At 47.9% G+C, this 15,091-nt stretch overlaps 5 protein-coding genes across 5 annotated transcripts; 3 read left to right on the top strand and 2 right to left on the bottom strand. All coding sequences in view use genetic code 12, as the record gives it.

The window, feature by feature from the left end:
* Positions 1-1,591: 1,591 nt before the first annotated feature.
* CXQ87_003864 (uncharacterized protein) lies at positions 1,592-3,334 on the top strand (the record flags this gene model as incomplete). Its single annotated transcript, XM_025482324.1, has 1 exon — positions 1,592-3,334. The coding sequence occupies one exon, from the start codon at positions 1,592-1,594 to the stop codon at positions 3,332-3,334; it is 1,743 nt and encodes a 580-aa protein (XP_025336942.1).
* Positions 3,335-3,584: 250 nt separating this feature from the next.
* On the top strand, positions 3,585-5,177 carry CWT1 (Cwt1p; the record flags this gene model as incomplete). Its single annotated transcript, XM_025482323.1, has 1 exon — positions 3,585-5,177. One exon carries the CDS (start codon positions 3,585-3,587, stop codon positions 5,175-5,177), a length of 1,593 nt encoding a protein of 530 aa, XP_025336941.1.
* Positions 5,178-5,229: 52 nt separating this feature from the next.
* On the bottom strand, positions 5,230-7,410 carry NOC2 (mRNA-binding ribosome synthesis protein; the record flags this gene model as incomplete). Its single annotated transcript, XM_025482322.1, has 1 exon — positions 5,230-7,410. The coding sequence occupies one exon, from the start codon at positions 7,408-7,410 to the stop codon at positions 5,230-5,232; it is 2,181 nt and encodes a 726-aa protein (XP_025336940.1).
* Positions 7,411-8,322: 912 nt separating this feature from the next.
* STE13 (Ste13p) lies at positions 8,323-10,989 on the bottom strand (the record flags this gene model as incomplete). Its single annotated transcript, XM_025482321.1, has 1 exon — positions 8,323-10,989. One exon carries the CDS (start codon positions 10,987-10,989, stop codon positions 8,323-8,325), a length of 2,667 nt encoding a protein of 888 aa, XP_025336939.1.
* Positions 10,990-12,638: 1,649 nt separating this feature from the next.
* CXQ87_003860 (uncharacterized protein) lies at positions 12,639-15,089 on the top strand (the record flags this gene model as incomplete). The annotated part of the gene is made up of 1 exon (XM_025482320.1): positions 12,639-15,089. One exon carries the CDS (start codon positions 12,639-12,641, stop codon positions 15,087-15,089), a length of 2,451 nt encoding a protein of 816 aa, XP_025336938.1.
* Positions 15,090-15,091: the final 2 nt, after the last annotated feature.

Here is a 15,091-nt window from a genome sequence, read left to right as displayed (position 1 = left end):
CCAACGAGTTCGATTTGGCCACTATTTTCCGTGTATTTGGCTTCCTTCATGGGATCTGTTGATACACCCCTGGGGCTATGGTGAGGCTGAGACAGCGTTGGACGCAGGTCGGGCTTCACTTGCATACAGAATAGCAGGTGATTGTTTCCAAAGACAAAGACAGAATCGTATCTGGAGTTGTGGGTCGTATCTGCAAATTTGGGATTTTGAAAAAATCCCATTTACATATTTGTAAGATGATGGAGTGTGGTGAAAATCAAGACTTCATCGGAAAATTACGTTTATGCTTCCGGCTGCAAACCGCTGCGAGATGGTTAAATGCTGAGGTACACAGATCTTGGAAATGTCTGTTTGGTGGGACAATATGATAAATTTGTAGTAAGTGTGGAAAAGTCCATTTTATCAGATGAATTTAACAAAAACAAAAAAAAAGTTTTTGATAGCCGAAAAAGTCAATCCTTCTTCGTCAAAGTCTATTCGAAGTAGAAAATGTGCAATGGTGCTGCAGTGTGCTTGTTGAAGGGTCTAAGTACGATTGGAAGAATTACAAGAAAGGCAGGAGAAACAGATAAACAGAAAGAGAATAAGCAAATTTCGAAGTAGGTGAAAGAAGCTGAATCGGCAAATGCTCACAGTTATTGTCTTCTACCATAATGCATTTGAATAGCTTTACCCTGTCTGAAAGCAAGGCGTCGGTAACTCTTCATTCTATAGAAGGCACTAGGAAAGGTGGAAACCATCCATGCACTAATAACAAGTCTAACCGTACTGAAGCTGATTTCACATCGAGTGAGCTAGAGTGTAGTACACTGTATATCTTCAAGTACAACCTGTGTTGAGCATTCCCAAGAAACCCCACCAAAACACTTAGACTCTTGCATTCTCTTTTGTTTCTCTTTCCTAAAGAAACCAAAAATTACAACACTGACAGCGAATGACTAACCACGGTGGTATCAAGGCCATGCGATCAACGTACGATGCGGTCTCTCCACATAGCAACATGATGCAACACATCTTCCCATGGCAACCACATTTCAAAAGTGCCAAATATGCCTGAATCAAGCTTGTTCACCGTCAAAACTCAATTTTTCAAAATGCTAAAAAAGATGCTTATTTTTTTCTGGAACTCTTGAATTTACACTTCCAATTACCCTATGGTGGGCCGATTTCGCAGCCATTAGTCGCCTGTCTTCCCCACCGTTTCCACGCCACATGCCAGTCATTAAGCAAATGACATCATTTAGGTAACGCATTTAGAGCACCTGGTCCATTTTCTGCAAAACCATCACAAATTCAAATGCCCTGCCTCAGCAGCACATTTTGCAACCATTAGAGGACGCGTCGCATCAAAGTACCACAGCCAAAAACCCCAAAACCCAAACCCAAAGCCTATCAATACACTCCCTCAAAACACAAAAATCATCATATCTTTGTCCCAATCGCCCTGGGAATGTCGATGGTCCGGTCTAAGCCCTCGATCATGCCACACCCGTGCACCACACTTTTTCCCCACCTAAATCACCAGAGTAGGAGTCCAGCACTAAATATACCAGCTTTTTCTGATTTGAAGGCCCCATAACTCCAGTTGACCATGCCGCGGGCCAGAAGGCTTGTAGCCATCTTTACCATAGTGGTGGCGGCCGTGGTGCTCGTAAAAGCCATATCCGCCTCCCAGCTCCAGCTTGGAGATGCCTTGTTTTTGACGAAAAACTCCATCAAGGAGTACCATTTGTCGGCCATGTGCAAAAGCCGGTATTTTGCTGGCTGCACGAGTGACGCTGAAAAGACCCAGGACTCGGGCAAAGTCGTGGATCTCGATATCGACTTGGACAGTCCGTTCACGAATGTGGTGAACCTGGTGTTCCCGATAGATCTGATTGTTTCATACAATTTCTCCAACGAAACCTACGAAATGGTGGCACGCTACGCTTCCTTCAGTCCGATTATCAGCCGCTCCTTGACAGCAGAGTACGCCATAGTGCCGGGAGATGCCTGTGAGGGACCCTGGGTTCCTGAAAATAAGGAGGACATGAAGGACAAGATTTTGATCGTGCTTAGGGGCAAATGCACGTTTGTGAGGAAAATCCTGAATTTGCTTAATTCAGACTTGCTGCCCAGGGCCATTATAGTGGCTAACGATGAGCCGTATAGGGCTCTCATCACCATGTACCTGGCGTCATTCAATGCAGACGGCAAGCTTGCAACACCAATCCTCTTCATTCTGAATGAGGACTTCAAGATGCTTGGCACCCTCGAGTGGGAGCATTTGGAGCTCCTGATTCGAACCGCTGCATTCGACAATTGGATGAATCTCCTTCTTTCCATGGCCGTGTCGCCGCCATTACTCATTCTCATTTGCTATCTCCTCGTCAGAACGCTTCAGATGTGTCGCAGACGGCGTGTCAGCGCCATGAACCAGCGCCTTGTCAAGAACCTTCCAGTGTACATATACCACAAAAACCACTTGGTGCCCACGCAGAGTTTCTACTACTACTTGACCGCCACATACCAGACAAGTGACATTCCGCTGGTCCCGTCATCGTCCGAGGACGTCGCTTCCATGATTGAACCAGAGACACCAGCTTCCATGAAAAATTTCGTCATCAACGGCACAGACCTCTATCTGATGCGCAAGCAGTTTGGGCTTTTATTTGCCCCCGACGATTTCTTTCCCACATTCAAGTGTCCTATCTGCTTGGACAAGTTCACGCCTCTCCAGCTGCGGGTGCTTGTTTTGGACTGTCACCACATCTTCCACGAGAAGTGCCTCTCAAACTGGCTCATCAACTTCCGCCGCACATGTCCCTTGTGTAACGATGTCATGAGGCCCACAGAGACGCTGCCTTTGCTTACATCGCTGGTTGCACCGCCTGCGGTGGATTTGGGCCAGATGGAGAGAACCATAGGTCTACCGGGATGCTCACAGCTCAACAACAACACGCTGCCCGAGGTGCGGTCCACAGCGGCCGTAAGAAGCTTCCAGCTTGAGTCTGCCACCGAAATGTCGTCGCAAACGTCGCCAGAAGCGCTGCCTGAGAACGCCTCTTCCAACTCCTCCTTTGTTACGTCGTTCTCCCAACAGGAGAACCCCTCTGCATCACGATTGGAGTCTTCCGGACGCAACTCAGCTATGTCCTCACTACCATCTGCATATTTCACGCCAGGGCTGTCTGTGGAAACCAGATACGAAGAGGCCGAGGATACAGTGACCGGCGTAAGACGGGCACTGGAGCTGAGACGGGCACTGGAGCTGAGACGGGCACTGGAGCTGAGCCGGTCCACCATGTTCACAGCATCGTCGTCTTCGACAGCATCTACGATCCGCATGAATTAGCATGATAACGAGTTACGACACGATTTACTATGATTAGTAGCTCTTCTATGTAAGCCCTCCCGGGGGATGTCGGGTACAGGAAGGTGCCCCACAGAAGCTGGTGAGACAAAAACGCAGGTCACGTGCCGCATATCGAACTGCTCACGGTTTTTCTGTTATTGTCCTCCAGTGATTTCCATAACTTTCTGACCTTGATGGAAACTGTACGGCTTTCACATCGTCTGCATCCAAACTATAGCATATAACAAAAATGGAATATCGAGAAAAGTCCGAGGAAACTGAGCTGAACGTCGAGGGTGCTCAAGCTGGATCCCACACCAGCCAATCAATGACAGAATCCACGTCTTCCAGGTCGTCCACCGAGACGAAAAAACCCAAGAAAAAGAAGAAAAAGGTCGAAATGGCGTGTGTTTACTGCCGCCGGTCTCACATGATCTGCGACGACTCAAGACCCTGTCTGAGGTGTATCAAAAGAGGAATTGGGCATTTATGCCATGATGAGCCCACCCCGGGCCGCCAGCGCAAGAAATCCGCCCCGGGAAGGTCAACAAACACAGCACAGCCTACATCGTCCAGTTCGGCCCCGGAAATCAACACTTCCTCCAACCAAACCTTGGACCAACCGGATATGGCCGGGTACCACCAGGCTGCCAGCCGGACTGACCCGGGTTCACTCTTCGTCCAACCCCAACAGGCCCAGACCATGGCTCCACAGCAAAATAGGCCCACCAATGCGGGTGCTTCCGGCTTTTCAGGTCAGGGCGTTGGCGGGGTAGGTTCCAATATGGGGGCCCTTCTGAAAAACTTGCCTTTTAATGAGGAGCCTTTCTTTTACTCGGAGCACGCAGGTAGCGAGTTCAGCTCCTTGAACGATTTTCTTTCGATGATTGACGATCCCGAATTGGTGGGCGGTTCGCTAGGGGCCAACGGCAACAACCCCGATTCGTTGATGGCCTTCCTGATGCCGCAGAACCAAACCAACACTCAAAACCAGAACCAAAACCACAACCACAGCAACACTAATCTTCTCTCGTTTCTGCCCCACAACATCCAGCAACCGGTGTTTGACAACCCTAATCAAGAAAGCCCCGTCATTGGGCACCAACAGACACAGGCTCCTACAGACGGGAATCAGTACGAGCAAGGCGCTAAACCGGGCCCGGACCAGCCGCAACCGGTAATCTCTGACTCAGCTCGTGACAAATTCTTCTTAACCGCTGCAGACCCCACGACAGAAATCTCGCCCGAGGAACGACTCAAACAGGTCATCAAAGCAAAATTGGAGGCTGGCCTTCTACAACCGTACAACTATGCCAAAGGATACGCTCGTCTCCAGGGTTACATGGACAACTACATGAACCAGTCGAGTAGGCAGAGAATTCTAAAACCGCTTTCGATTTTCCGTCCTGCTTTCAGAGCCATTGCCAGAACCTTGAAGGATGTGGACTTGGTTCTTGTTGAGGAGAGCTTCGAGCGTATGCTTCTAGATTACGACCGTGTCTTTACGTCCATGGCCATTCCCGCCTGTCTCTGGAGACGTACAGGTGAGATCTACAGAGGCAACAAGGAGTTTGCTTCGTTGGTGGGAGTCACCACAGACGACCTCAAAGACGGAAAGCTTGCAATCTACGAGCTCATGAGCGAAGAGAGTGCCGTCAATTTTTGGGAGAAATACGGTGCCATTGCGTTTGACAAGGGCCAGAAAGCCGTTCTTACGAGTTGCAACTTGAGAACCAAAGACGGCTTCAAAAGAAAAAGCTGCTGCTTCAGCTTCACGATACGAAGAGACCGCTACAACATCCCCAGTTGCATCGTCGGCAACTTCATCCCGATAGATCCATGATCTACTGTACATGTATTTAGTTATGCAAACTCAACTGTTGGCAGGCAACAGTTTACTCGTCGTCGGAGACTTCAACATCATCATCCTCGCTGCCGGAAGCAAGCGCATCCTCCATCTCCACGTCCTTGGCCTTGGCGTTCTTCTTTGCTGCTTCCTCCTCGAAAACAGCCTCCTTCAAAAGTCTCAACTTCTCCTCCCTGGTTCTTCTATGGACAACAACATACTGGCCCAAAGGAGTGGTTTCCCACTTGGTGTCCTTCATGAAAAGACGAACCTCGGCCTTGTTAGAAGGACCATACAGAATGTTGGCTCTTCTGGACACTATGAGCGAACCGTTGGCGGTCAATTTCTCCACAAGCTGCTGGAGCTGCTTGTTGAACTTTATAAGCTTCGACTTCTTGATGAAACGCCTAAGGGCAATGACTGGGGGTGTAATGAGCTCGGGGAAAGCAGCGCTCTTACAGTATAACACAAAGAATTCGGCAGACAAGTCGATGAACTGTTCACAGACACCGTCCTGGTACACTTTGGTGCCGAGGTACTGCTGATTTGCTCTGATGTTGTGCTCAAAGTCAAAAGCAGGCAAGGCGACGTTCTTGGCTGGTTTTTTGAAAAGACTGGAGGTCATGATCTCCAAGATGAGCGGGAACACTGGAATGTAAACCCCGGTATTCTGCGAAAGTCTGATCAACGAACGAATCAAATAAAACCTCAATGGGAAAAACTGCGGCGTAGGAATCAACCTGATGGTACCCAAGGTGACCTGGACCAAGGGGTAGATCAACGATCTCAAAGGGCTCTCCTTGTTCTTGTGTTTGGTTTCTTCAATCTCTGGGTTGCACTGCTGAGACAACACTCGGGACCAGAAATCCAAAGAATGGCAGTACTGCCAGTTGTAGATAACTTTGTAAGCCTCCTTGTTGTCGGAGTTGGCCAGACGCTTACTGGTGCTGGTGATGGTGGTACGCAAATGAATAGCCAATTGACGAACGTATTCGAAACCGACCTGGTAGGACAAGTTTTCGTCGATTCCGAAAAGCTCGGCGGCAGAGTTTTTGGCAAAGTTGATAAGGTCCATCGTGTGGATGTTGGTCTTTCTGCATGCCTTGAGGAAAGACGAGTAGGTCTGTTTCAAGATGATCTCGAGGACCTGTTTGGGGAACTCTCTGGCAGAATTGTTCATGAAAGCGTAAGCGGCGATTTGTGTTTCGACATCCTTTGTAGTGGCCCAAACGTCAACCACAGCGGTGTAAATACGCTTGAGGATCTTCTTGTGGGAGGTGTAGAAAGGCAACACTTCCTGGAGAGACGTCAAAACCAAAGCGGCGGTTTCGGTGTTGTTGATATCCTCCAAAAGCGTGATGAAGGCGGTGTGCTGGGTCTTCAAAATACGGAACAACTCTTCGTAGTCCTGGTGCTTTTCGTTCACGCTTCTGATGCCCTTGGAGTTGGTCTTGTATGGGCACACTTTCTGGATAGCCTGGGGGATCTGTCTCAAACCGACAAACATCAAATCGGCGAAAATGGACGAATCGGTAATGGTGTAGCGGTCGCTTTCCTCGGAAGCGTTGATATTGACGGCAGCTTTGAAAGCAGCCACGATGTTCAGGATGATCTTCACGGTAGGACTCTTCAATTGCTTCTTCCACGTCGTGAGGAGCTCCCTGTTGATGTCGATCTTCTTCTTTTCCTTCTTTGGCTTCTCCTCCTCAATCTCCTCCTCCTCATCATCCTCATCTTCACTAATGGCGTCCATGGGGTTCACACCCTCAAAGTCCAAAAGCTCCTTGTCATTTTTCTGCAAGTACTTGTAGAACTCTGGGTCCTTTTCAGCAAGCTTGTCCATCTCCTCCTTGAGCTGCTCCTCGTCCTCCTCCTCAGAAGATTCGCCATCTGAAACGGATGCCTTGTCGTTGTCTTCCTCTTCACTATCCAACTCAATGTCCTCAGAAATGTCATCCTCAGAATCTTCGTCGTCCGACTCCTCGTCAGCCTTCTTCACCTTGTACCCCTTCTTGGGCTCGGGAATCTTCATGTCCTGCTCGAAAAACTCCTCCATGGACATGTCATCGAAAACCGGCTTGGTGGACTTTTTCTCTGGCTTGGGCTCATCCTTGGGCTCCTTCTTCTTGCCTTTTAGCTTGTTGTGTTTCTGCACCTGCCTGCGGTGGTCGATGGTGTGTTTCAAGTGTTTGCTCTGAAACCGCTTGGTGGCTTTGGAAGTTTTGGCCATGGCTGGTTTTGGAGTATGGGTTTGGTTGAAAAGTCGAAGACCTGATGCGATGAGGTGTGCGGTGCAGGAACAAGTCAAAATGGCTGCAAATGGGATGGAGGGAGGCTCTTAAACTATCAAAAGGGATAGAGATTTAATTTGCTTGATTTTTTATTGAATTGATGGGAATTTGTTTGCTCTGGGGAAACTTTTTTGACAAGTAGTAGTCTGTTTGACTGGGGCATGTCTCAGCACGAGGAACAGAGAAATCGAACTTTTAAATAAAATGTCTATAGTGGGTTGATTTTTTTTTTTTCTCAATTAGAGCGAAGAAGCATAAATTTGGCGATGTAGTTGTTGATCTGTAGTTGGTGATAGTGGTCCTGTCCTTATACCATGAGTCTGTAGAAGTGCATGACAAGGTAAACTTCACAGTGAAGATAGAGTGATTCTAGCCTGATACTAGAAAATTCTGAATATGGTGTGAAATTGCCTTGCTATGAAATTCGCCTTTTTATGAATGTTTTTAGCTGTATTACTAATTCGTAGCTTTGTTTGAAAATGTGTAGCTAGTTGAATGCGAACGCAGAACCTGGAGGTATAGTCAAACATCGGACCACAAATAACCAATGCATACAATGCAATTGCATTCAATAGATTTGAACACCAATCTTTCAACGATCGTCTCAGCTTCTGTGGACTATTGCAAGGATAGACTGCTTGATTATAGACTTACAAGTGATGGCCTATTCAGCCTTGATCAGTACAATGAGAGCTCGTTCTACACGGTCGATAACTAGGATTATGAAATGCATCCTACTCTCGACGACTCTTTGTCTGCAATTTTGTTGGAGAAGGCTCGCACGCCTGTAACATCTCCAACTAGTAATTGGAATTAGTAATGTACAATCTATCTTAGTGTTGGTGGGAAGCTCAATTCCAAAGGCCCCGGAAGGCCATGTCTAGCCAGTCCAAAAGCCTATCAAAGACAATGTGATTGGCATTGTGGTAGAAAATGGAGTGGTCACTGTCGGGGAAAATATGCATGTCGTAGTTTTCAACCTCCTTGACGTTGAAATTGTCTAGAAGCCAGAGGATGTTCTGGAAATGGACGTTATCGTCCGCAGTGCCAGACATCACCAAAAACCGAGACACATCCTTAAAGTTTTCGAAATCATTAATTTTAGCGGTCTGGCTGTACTTTTCGTTCTCTTTTGGACTCTTCATGTACCGCTCCGCATAGATGGAGTCGTAGAACATCCAGTTAGTCACTGGCGCCACGGCCATGCCGTATTTGAACACATCGCCGCCATCACGTTCCAACGTTTTGAGTGTTGTAAATCCTCCGTAGGACCAGCCCCAAACGGCAGTGCGTTTTTCGTCAATGTACTCGTTCTTCAAAATATAGTCCTTGGTGATGGCAATGACGTCCTCAGGCTCCCAGCGCCCAATTTGTTTGTAGGCCCATGTCTTGAGCTTCCAGTCATCGCTCCCAGTTCCACGAGGATCGATGATCATTACCACTGCTCCTAAGTTGGCACTGACAAGATCTTGAAAGTCTATGGCAAAGTCATCGGTGACGGTGGTTGATCCAGGGCCACCGTAAACGTGAACAAGCAAAGGATGCTTCTTTTTGGGGTTGAAGTTTGGAGGGAAGATCTCGATCATGTTGACCTCAGCAGCCTCAGAGGCATGGCCAACTCGTATTTGACTGTGTACACGAGTAGGCACGTTCACTTTTGAAAGAGTGTTGGCGAGCTTCTGAGTATCGCTGACCGGATCAACCTTGTTGACAAACTGAGCATTCTCTGTCCATTCTACAAGGTTGACAAGCTTCTGCCAGGGTTCATGAGGGCCTCTGTACCTCAAATTCACAAACTGGGCATCGTTGTTGAACAGAATATCATATTTTCCGAGATCAGTGGTCAAAGTCTTGGTCTTGCCATCTTTCAAGGAATAGGCTTGGAAATGATGGTCCATTTTGCTTTCGGTGAGGAAGTAGATCTCGTCCTCACCAGCATTGTAGGCTACTGAAGAGTCCAGCCGTATTTTGCTGATGATATTGGAAGGCTTCTCTGCCACGGCCAGGTCGAAAAGCGCCAAGTGAACGTACATGTCGTCCACAACTCTATCAAGGTACTTGTTTCCAGATTCATTTTCGATCACGGTGATTGGCTGTTGCTTTTCGATCCAGCCGCCATATTCCGTGCTGTTAGTTTTCGAGACAAATTTGGTTTGTTTTGCATCGACTTGGTAGACCTTTTTCTTGAGAATCGTCGAGGTACGATCAGTCACCTTCACTAGAAGGCTGTTTGAGTCGATCCAATGTGCGTCATAAAGCACGAAATCATCTCCGAGCTCCTTGTCGTTGAGATCGATAGATGAGGTCTTGCCGGAAGTTGCATCGTAAATTGATAATGAAATGATGGGGTTTGGTGTGCCTGGCTTGGGATATTTTATGCTGGTCCTGAGCGGATACTGGTTTATTTCGTCCACGGTTTCGTCAGGGGGATTTTGGTACGACATGCCTATCTTGTCTGCAGCCTTGATGTAGTAATCCATCTTGTAGTCTCTCACGGAGGTGTCATTGATAGTGGCGTAGACTAGGTTCTTCAGATCGGGGGACCACCAGAACATCGTCGCGTGGGGGTAGACTTCCTCTTCGTAGACCCAATCGGGTTTACCGTTGAAGATCTCAGGGGAGCCTGTGGTGGTGATTCTCGTGGTTTTCATGCTGCTGAGATCCAATAAATACAAATCATGGTTGTGGCCAAAGATGACCGTCTTCCCGTCAGGGCTGAAGGTGGCAAAATGGATCTTTTCCAATTTCTTATTGTTTGGGCCCACTGGTTTATGTTCACCGGTCAGCGGGTTCCAAAGCCAGTACAACGAAAACGACAGGTGCCGCCATTGCGGTGTATGGTCCGATCGGAGCAAGTGCCACGTGTTTTCGTCATCGACTGAAACGCCTGGATTGAGGAGAAGATCGTCGACGTAGAAGAAGTTGTTGAGGGCTTCAAACTGGGTGGTTTCAAGCACCACTTTGGAAAATGTCGTTTCCGCCTGGCGAATAACAAACGCCTTATCGTCTCGCGTCATGTAGAAACCGGCTCTGATCACTCCAGAACCCTCTTTCGGTTGTTGCTTCTTCAGAAGCCACCGGACTACCTTCTCATCTGCAAAGTAGGTACCCTTGCGGTACTCTGCCATCGACACGTTGCCCAACTTCGGCAGGTACTCATTCAAAGTCACGTTCCTATCCGATAAGGCCACGATATTCGTCGGCGAGCCGTGCCACATGTTTTCTGTAGCCTTCTGGGCCTTTCCATTGGAGTACACTATGAGAGCCACGAGCCACAAGGCCACGGCAGCAACACACACAGTTATTAGCAGTTTCCGCAGCAGGGCATTCCCTCCAAAATACAGCTCCTTCTGTTTCTGGAACCCAGGGTCCTCGGTGAAGTCGGCGTGTTCGCCAGAAACGCGGTTCTTCCTTGTGTAGTTCTCGATCTCGTCGAAAAGCTCCAGCAGATCGGAGTAATTGGCCTCGGTGTCGAGGTCCTCGAGGGGTATATCCTGCTCCAACCGCTCATAGGACATGGCAGTGGGCTTCAAGGAGGTTTGATGGGAAGAAGACGGGGTGTTGATGGAGTAGGAGATATAGGCTTCGCGATGTCAATAGGAGGCTGTACACGGAGTTATTGGGAGGACGGGAGGCGGAGCGGTAAAATGGTTTGGAAAGGGGTCTTAAAAAACGAAGGATTCGTGGTTTCGAGGCGGGAATCGGCTTCCTTTTATACCTTGTCGGAAAATGTCGTTGAACACCGTTTTGGGCTGTCAACGGACCGGCTGAAACCGTGCATAAAACAATGCGGCATGAAGACCCTGAGTGAGGTTGATCTACGATTGAGGGGATGGAGGGTGATAAGATTTGATGAGATTTGGAATTTCTTGGATTTTCATCTTCTGGCTCTTTTCCAAAAGCTTTTTATTTTGAATGCATTGTTCTTGACTTGGGCGGAGCTCGGTTGGGAACGTGTGTCTGGTGGGTGCAAACCAGCTAATGGTTGGCGTCTGGACGTTACACAAAACGGCGTGTTTCATAACGGTTTTTCTGCTTTGCTTATTGGGGTTATTGGGGATCTTGTATTTGAGTTCGTTTGAAGATGTTCGTTGAGGTTTTGTTGTCTGAGCCCATTGGGCTTGATTTTGATAGTGATACATCTAGAAATGGGTAGTCAGGGATTTGTAGGTCTTTGATTTAGTAGAAGTTTCTAGCGTTGCAGAACTCTTGAACTTATTGAGAGCAGTACTTTATGTTAATACCGTCATAGTATTTAGGCCGGTTGAATGTGTCTCGTGAGATAAGTAGTCTCAGTATGGAGAAAGCCTACATCATCGAACAATGCAGTTTTTGGGAATATGCAGCTGATGAAGGAAAACCTGACAATCAAAAAACCCAATTGAAGATCTGATATGCTAAGCTCAACCGATAAACCTGGTGAAGTTTTGGTAGAGGATTGTGAGACCATTCTGAGCCAATTATCTTCTACATACCCTCTGGGCGGATCGATTCTATTCACGTCTACTATATCAGCTTTGGCAGTGAACTTTGGCAAATTCGTTTCTTACAATTTTCAAAGTCTAACTCCCGTGTCACACCTAGTAAAGAGCCTCCTACTACACAGCGGTAATATCACATCACACCACTTCCAAGGTCGAATTCATATTGAAGCCAATCAGAGACAGTCTGATTCAAATTCGATTCCAGAATTCCAGCAAACCTTCAAAATTTCTAAAACCTCTGAAAATCCCCACTTCATCCCACCTTGCAACCAAACCGTTGGCTGATCTCGCTTAGCAAAGCCTCATTCGTGCACGGTTCTTATCAGGCAGTGCACCAAACCCGTTTTCGGCCATTGAGCAAAAAAACACCTCTCAAACCTTATCATAATAAAATTTTCGAATTAGAGTTTATTTGGAACCATTTGCTGAAATTTCCAAAATCACAGAACCTCCGATTCGCTGTTCTACCCCATACTGAGGACCCTGGCTGGCTTGGACACGAGACCAAGTGCCCACGTTAAAGAGCTACCCCGCCATTGCCCCTCATACAAGTATATAAAGCGGTCAATTCCCCGATCGCCAAAAATTTTTAAAAATTTACTGGGTGTGCCTCCCGCCAGCCTCCTCCTACTTGGCCCGCCGCTTGGTGATATTTCGCACTGCCAACTCAACTACTACTTCTCATGGACTACGCCCGGCTTCTCGGCAAGGACGTGGTGCAGGAGATCCACGCTCTTTTCACTGAGGCAATTGACCCGGCTGATTTCCTGGCAAACTTGGCCAAGGCGTCAGAGCCCCTCTGGAGACCCCATCCAGCTCCAGTTCCTGGAATAGATCGTATCTTCAGATACGGGGTTCACCTTTTGGGAGAGGCTGTGGACTACCGACCCGACGAGGCGGAGACAAAACCGTCAATTGTGGAGAACGAGGTTTCGGAGGAGGAGGATATCACCAGTCAGTCGTTGGCGACACAGACCGGTCAAAGCCGCCAGAGCGTCCAGATCGAAAGGGAAGAGCCTGAAGAAAAAGAGGAAAGACGCCTGCTGGTGGTGAGCATTTCCGAAGATACCGTGGAACTGCCGCCATTGGGTGAGCTTGACGTGGCAGCACGAAACCAGCTTGTTACTAGGATAGCCCTGGTGTTACGTCTATGGTTTGGGAACCTCTGGGAGGCTTCCAAGAAAAACAATTTGGATGCGGTGGGCATTGTTTTTGACGTTCCAGATTCAAGGGGCCGCTTGACCGAAAAACACCTCGGGGAGCTTCTTCTCCGTGTTCGTTGGTTCATGGACGCTGTCTTGGCACTTCCTACATCCCACATTGGCTACCTAGGCTCGTTTAAGGAGCTCATTTTGTTGATCCACGAGATCCTCCGTGGCTTGTACAAGGCAATTGCGTTGGAGCGGGACAAGCCCGGGCTGAGGCGGTTTCTTATTGTGAAAAGTGTGCTCCATTCCTTCTTTAAAGTGGACTTCTCACGCACGCTCGATACTATCAACACCCAGACATGGAAAAGTACCGAGCACCCGACGTCCAAGGACGACATTCGTCTTTCGTATGAGACATTGATGCAGCTCTACGTGATCCAGGGCTCCTTGGCCAGCAGTCCGTTGAGCATCTTGCTTCTTGATAAGATCTCCTTGTCGTTGGACATCACCACCATCAAAACGACATCGCCTAACATATACACCAATTACCTCGGCCACAAGGACTTTTTGGACCCTGACGTGCTTGGTCCTTATGTTTCACGAATCGTTCCCGTGTTGGCTGCAAACTTTAACTACTTCTACGGCCTCATGGACGATTTGCTTTCACACAAACTCAACCACTCGTCGTTCTTTTCGTGGATCACAGGCCACAAACTCACCGGCAGCGGGTACATGTCGGTGGACACTGTGGAGCAGGTGACGAATTTTAGCAAAAACTGCAAGAACCTTAGTTCTGTGAACAAGTTGAAGCAGGATCCATTGCTTGAAGAGATTCTCCGTTATGAATGCACATCTCGTCTCAATGCCGTGGGTGTCATTTATGCAGATGACGAACGGGCCTTAAGGTCCCCTGGTTTCTTGAACGTGACTTTGCTTCTCTACTCGTTGCTGCTGAATACCTCCTTTATGAAAGTGTTGACCACTCAACAGGAGGAAACCACGGAATCGGTGTCGATCTTGCGTCTTTGGCTCTGCGTCTCATCGTATGTTCTTCACCATCAGGTGAGACTGAAGATCAACACATTCAGCGCTAGATTGGTGCTCCTTATTCTTCTCAAGCTCGTGCTGAGGAAGGCTGGTAACATGGAGCACCTCAAGGCGTTGACCATCAACGAATTCAAATGGAAGTTGTGTCACCATAGATCGCCTGTGGTCCCGGATGACTTGGGCGGTAGGGGCGACAAAAATATCCTTTTGTATATCATTGATGTGTTGCAAATTGTCTTGAGGTTCAACTTGAACAAGAAGCTCGACTTGGACAATTGCAAGATCGCCTTGACGGTATTGTACCACATCCTTCTTGAATTCGAGGAGGCCCAGGTGGACAACATTGGCGCCTACAGGTGGGTGGAGCTCTATAAAACATTGATTTCCTTCGTCAAGTTTGTTGCAAAGAACTTCAATGAGGAGGACTCAAAATACGTTGTGGAGGAGGTGTTCCTGGTGTTCGACCTCATTCTCGGCCCACTGTACGACGGTATATTCGAGATTGCCGAGGATTCATGGATCTTTGGTTCCCATCTGGTGAAGCTGGTCAAGTACGATTTGCTCCTTACAATGCTTCAGAGTTTGCAGCCAATTGCAGCCATCTACAACCGCTTCATAACCAAAAAGGAAAACTTCCAAAGAGTCGATGCCTACTTGGAAGCACTCAAGAGAGAATTTGATCTTCTGGAAACACGCGAGCGTGATTTCTACGAGGTTAACGCCAAACTCAGCAAGATCACCCTGATATTAGGCACCGAGCCTAAGGAGAATGAGAAGCCGCCGCTTACAACGGTGCTGTTGGGCGCCTTCAACTACGCAGACACCTTCAAGTACTTGGACAGGTACCAAGACTACGTTGACTTTGACAAGCAAGTGGAGATTCTCGACATGTTTGCCATTTTGTATGACTTTACGTGGGTGAGCCGCCGAAAGAAGTAAAT

The sequence above is a fragment of the Candidozyma duobushaemuli genome (genome assembly GCF_002926085.2).
Source record: "Candidozyma duobushaemuli strain B09383 chromosome Unknown D_B09383, whole genome shotgun sequence".
Taxonomy (NCBI): domain Eukaryota; kingdom Fungi; phylum Ascomycota; class Pichiomycetes; order Serinales; family Metschnikowiaceae; genus Candidozyma; species Candidozyma duobushaemuli.
The sequence above is the reverse complement of the archived record's forward strand: the minus strand, read 5'-3'. Positions and strand labels throughout refer to the sequence as shown.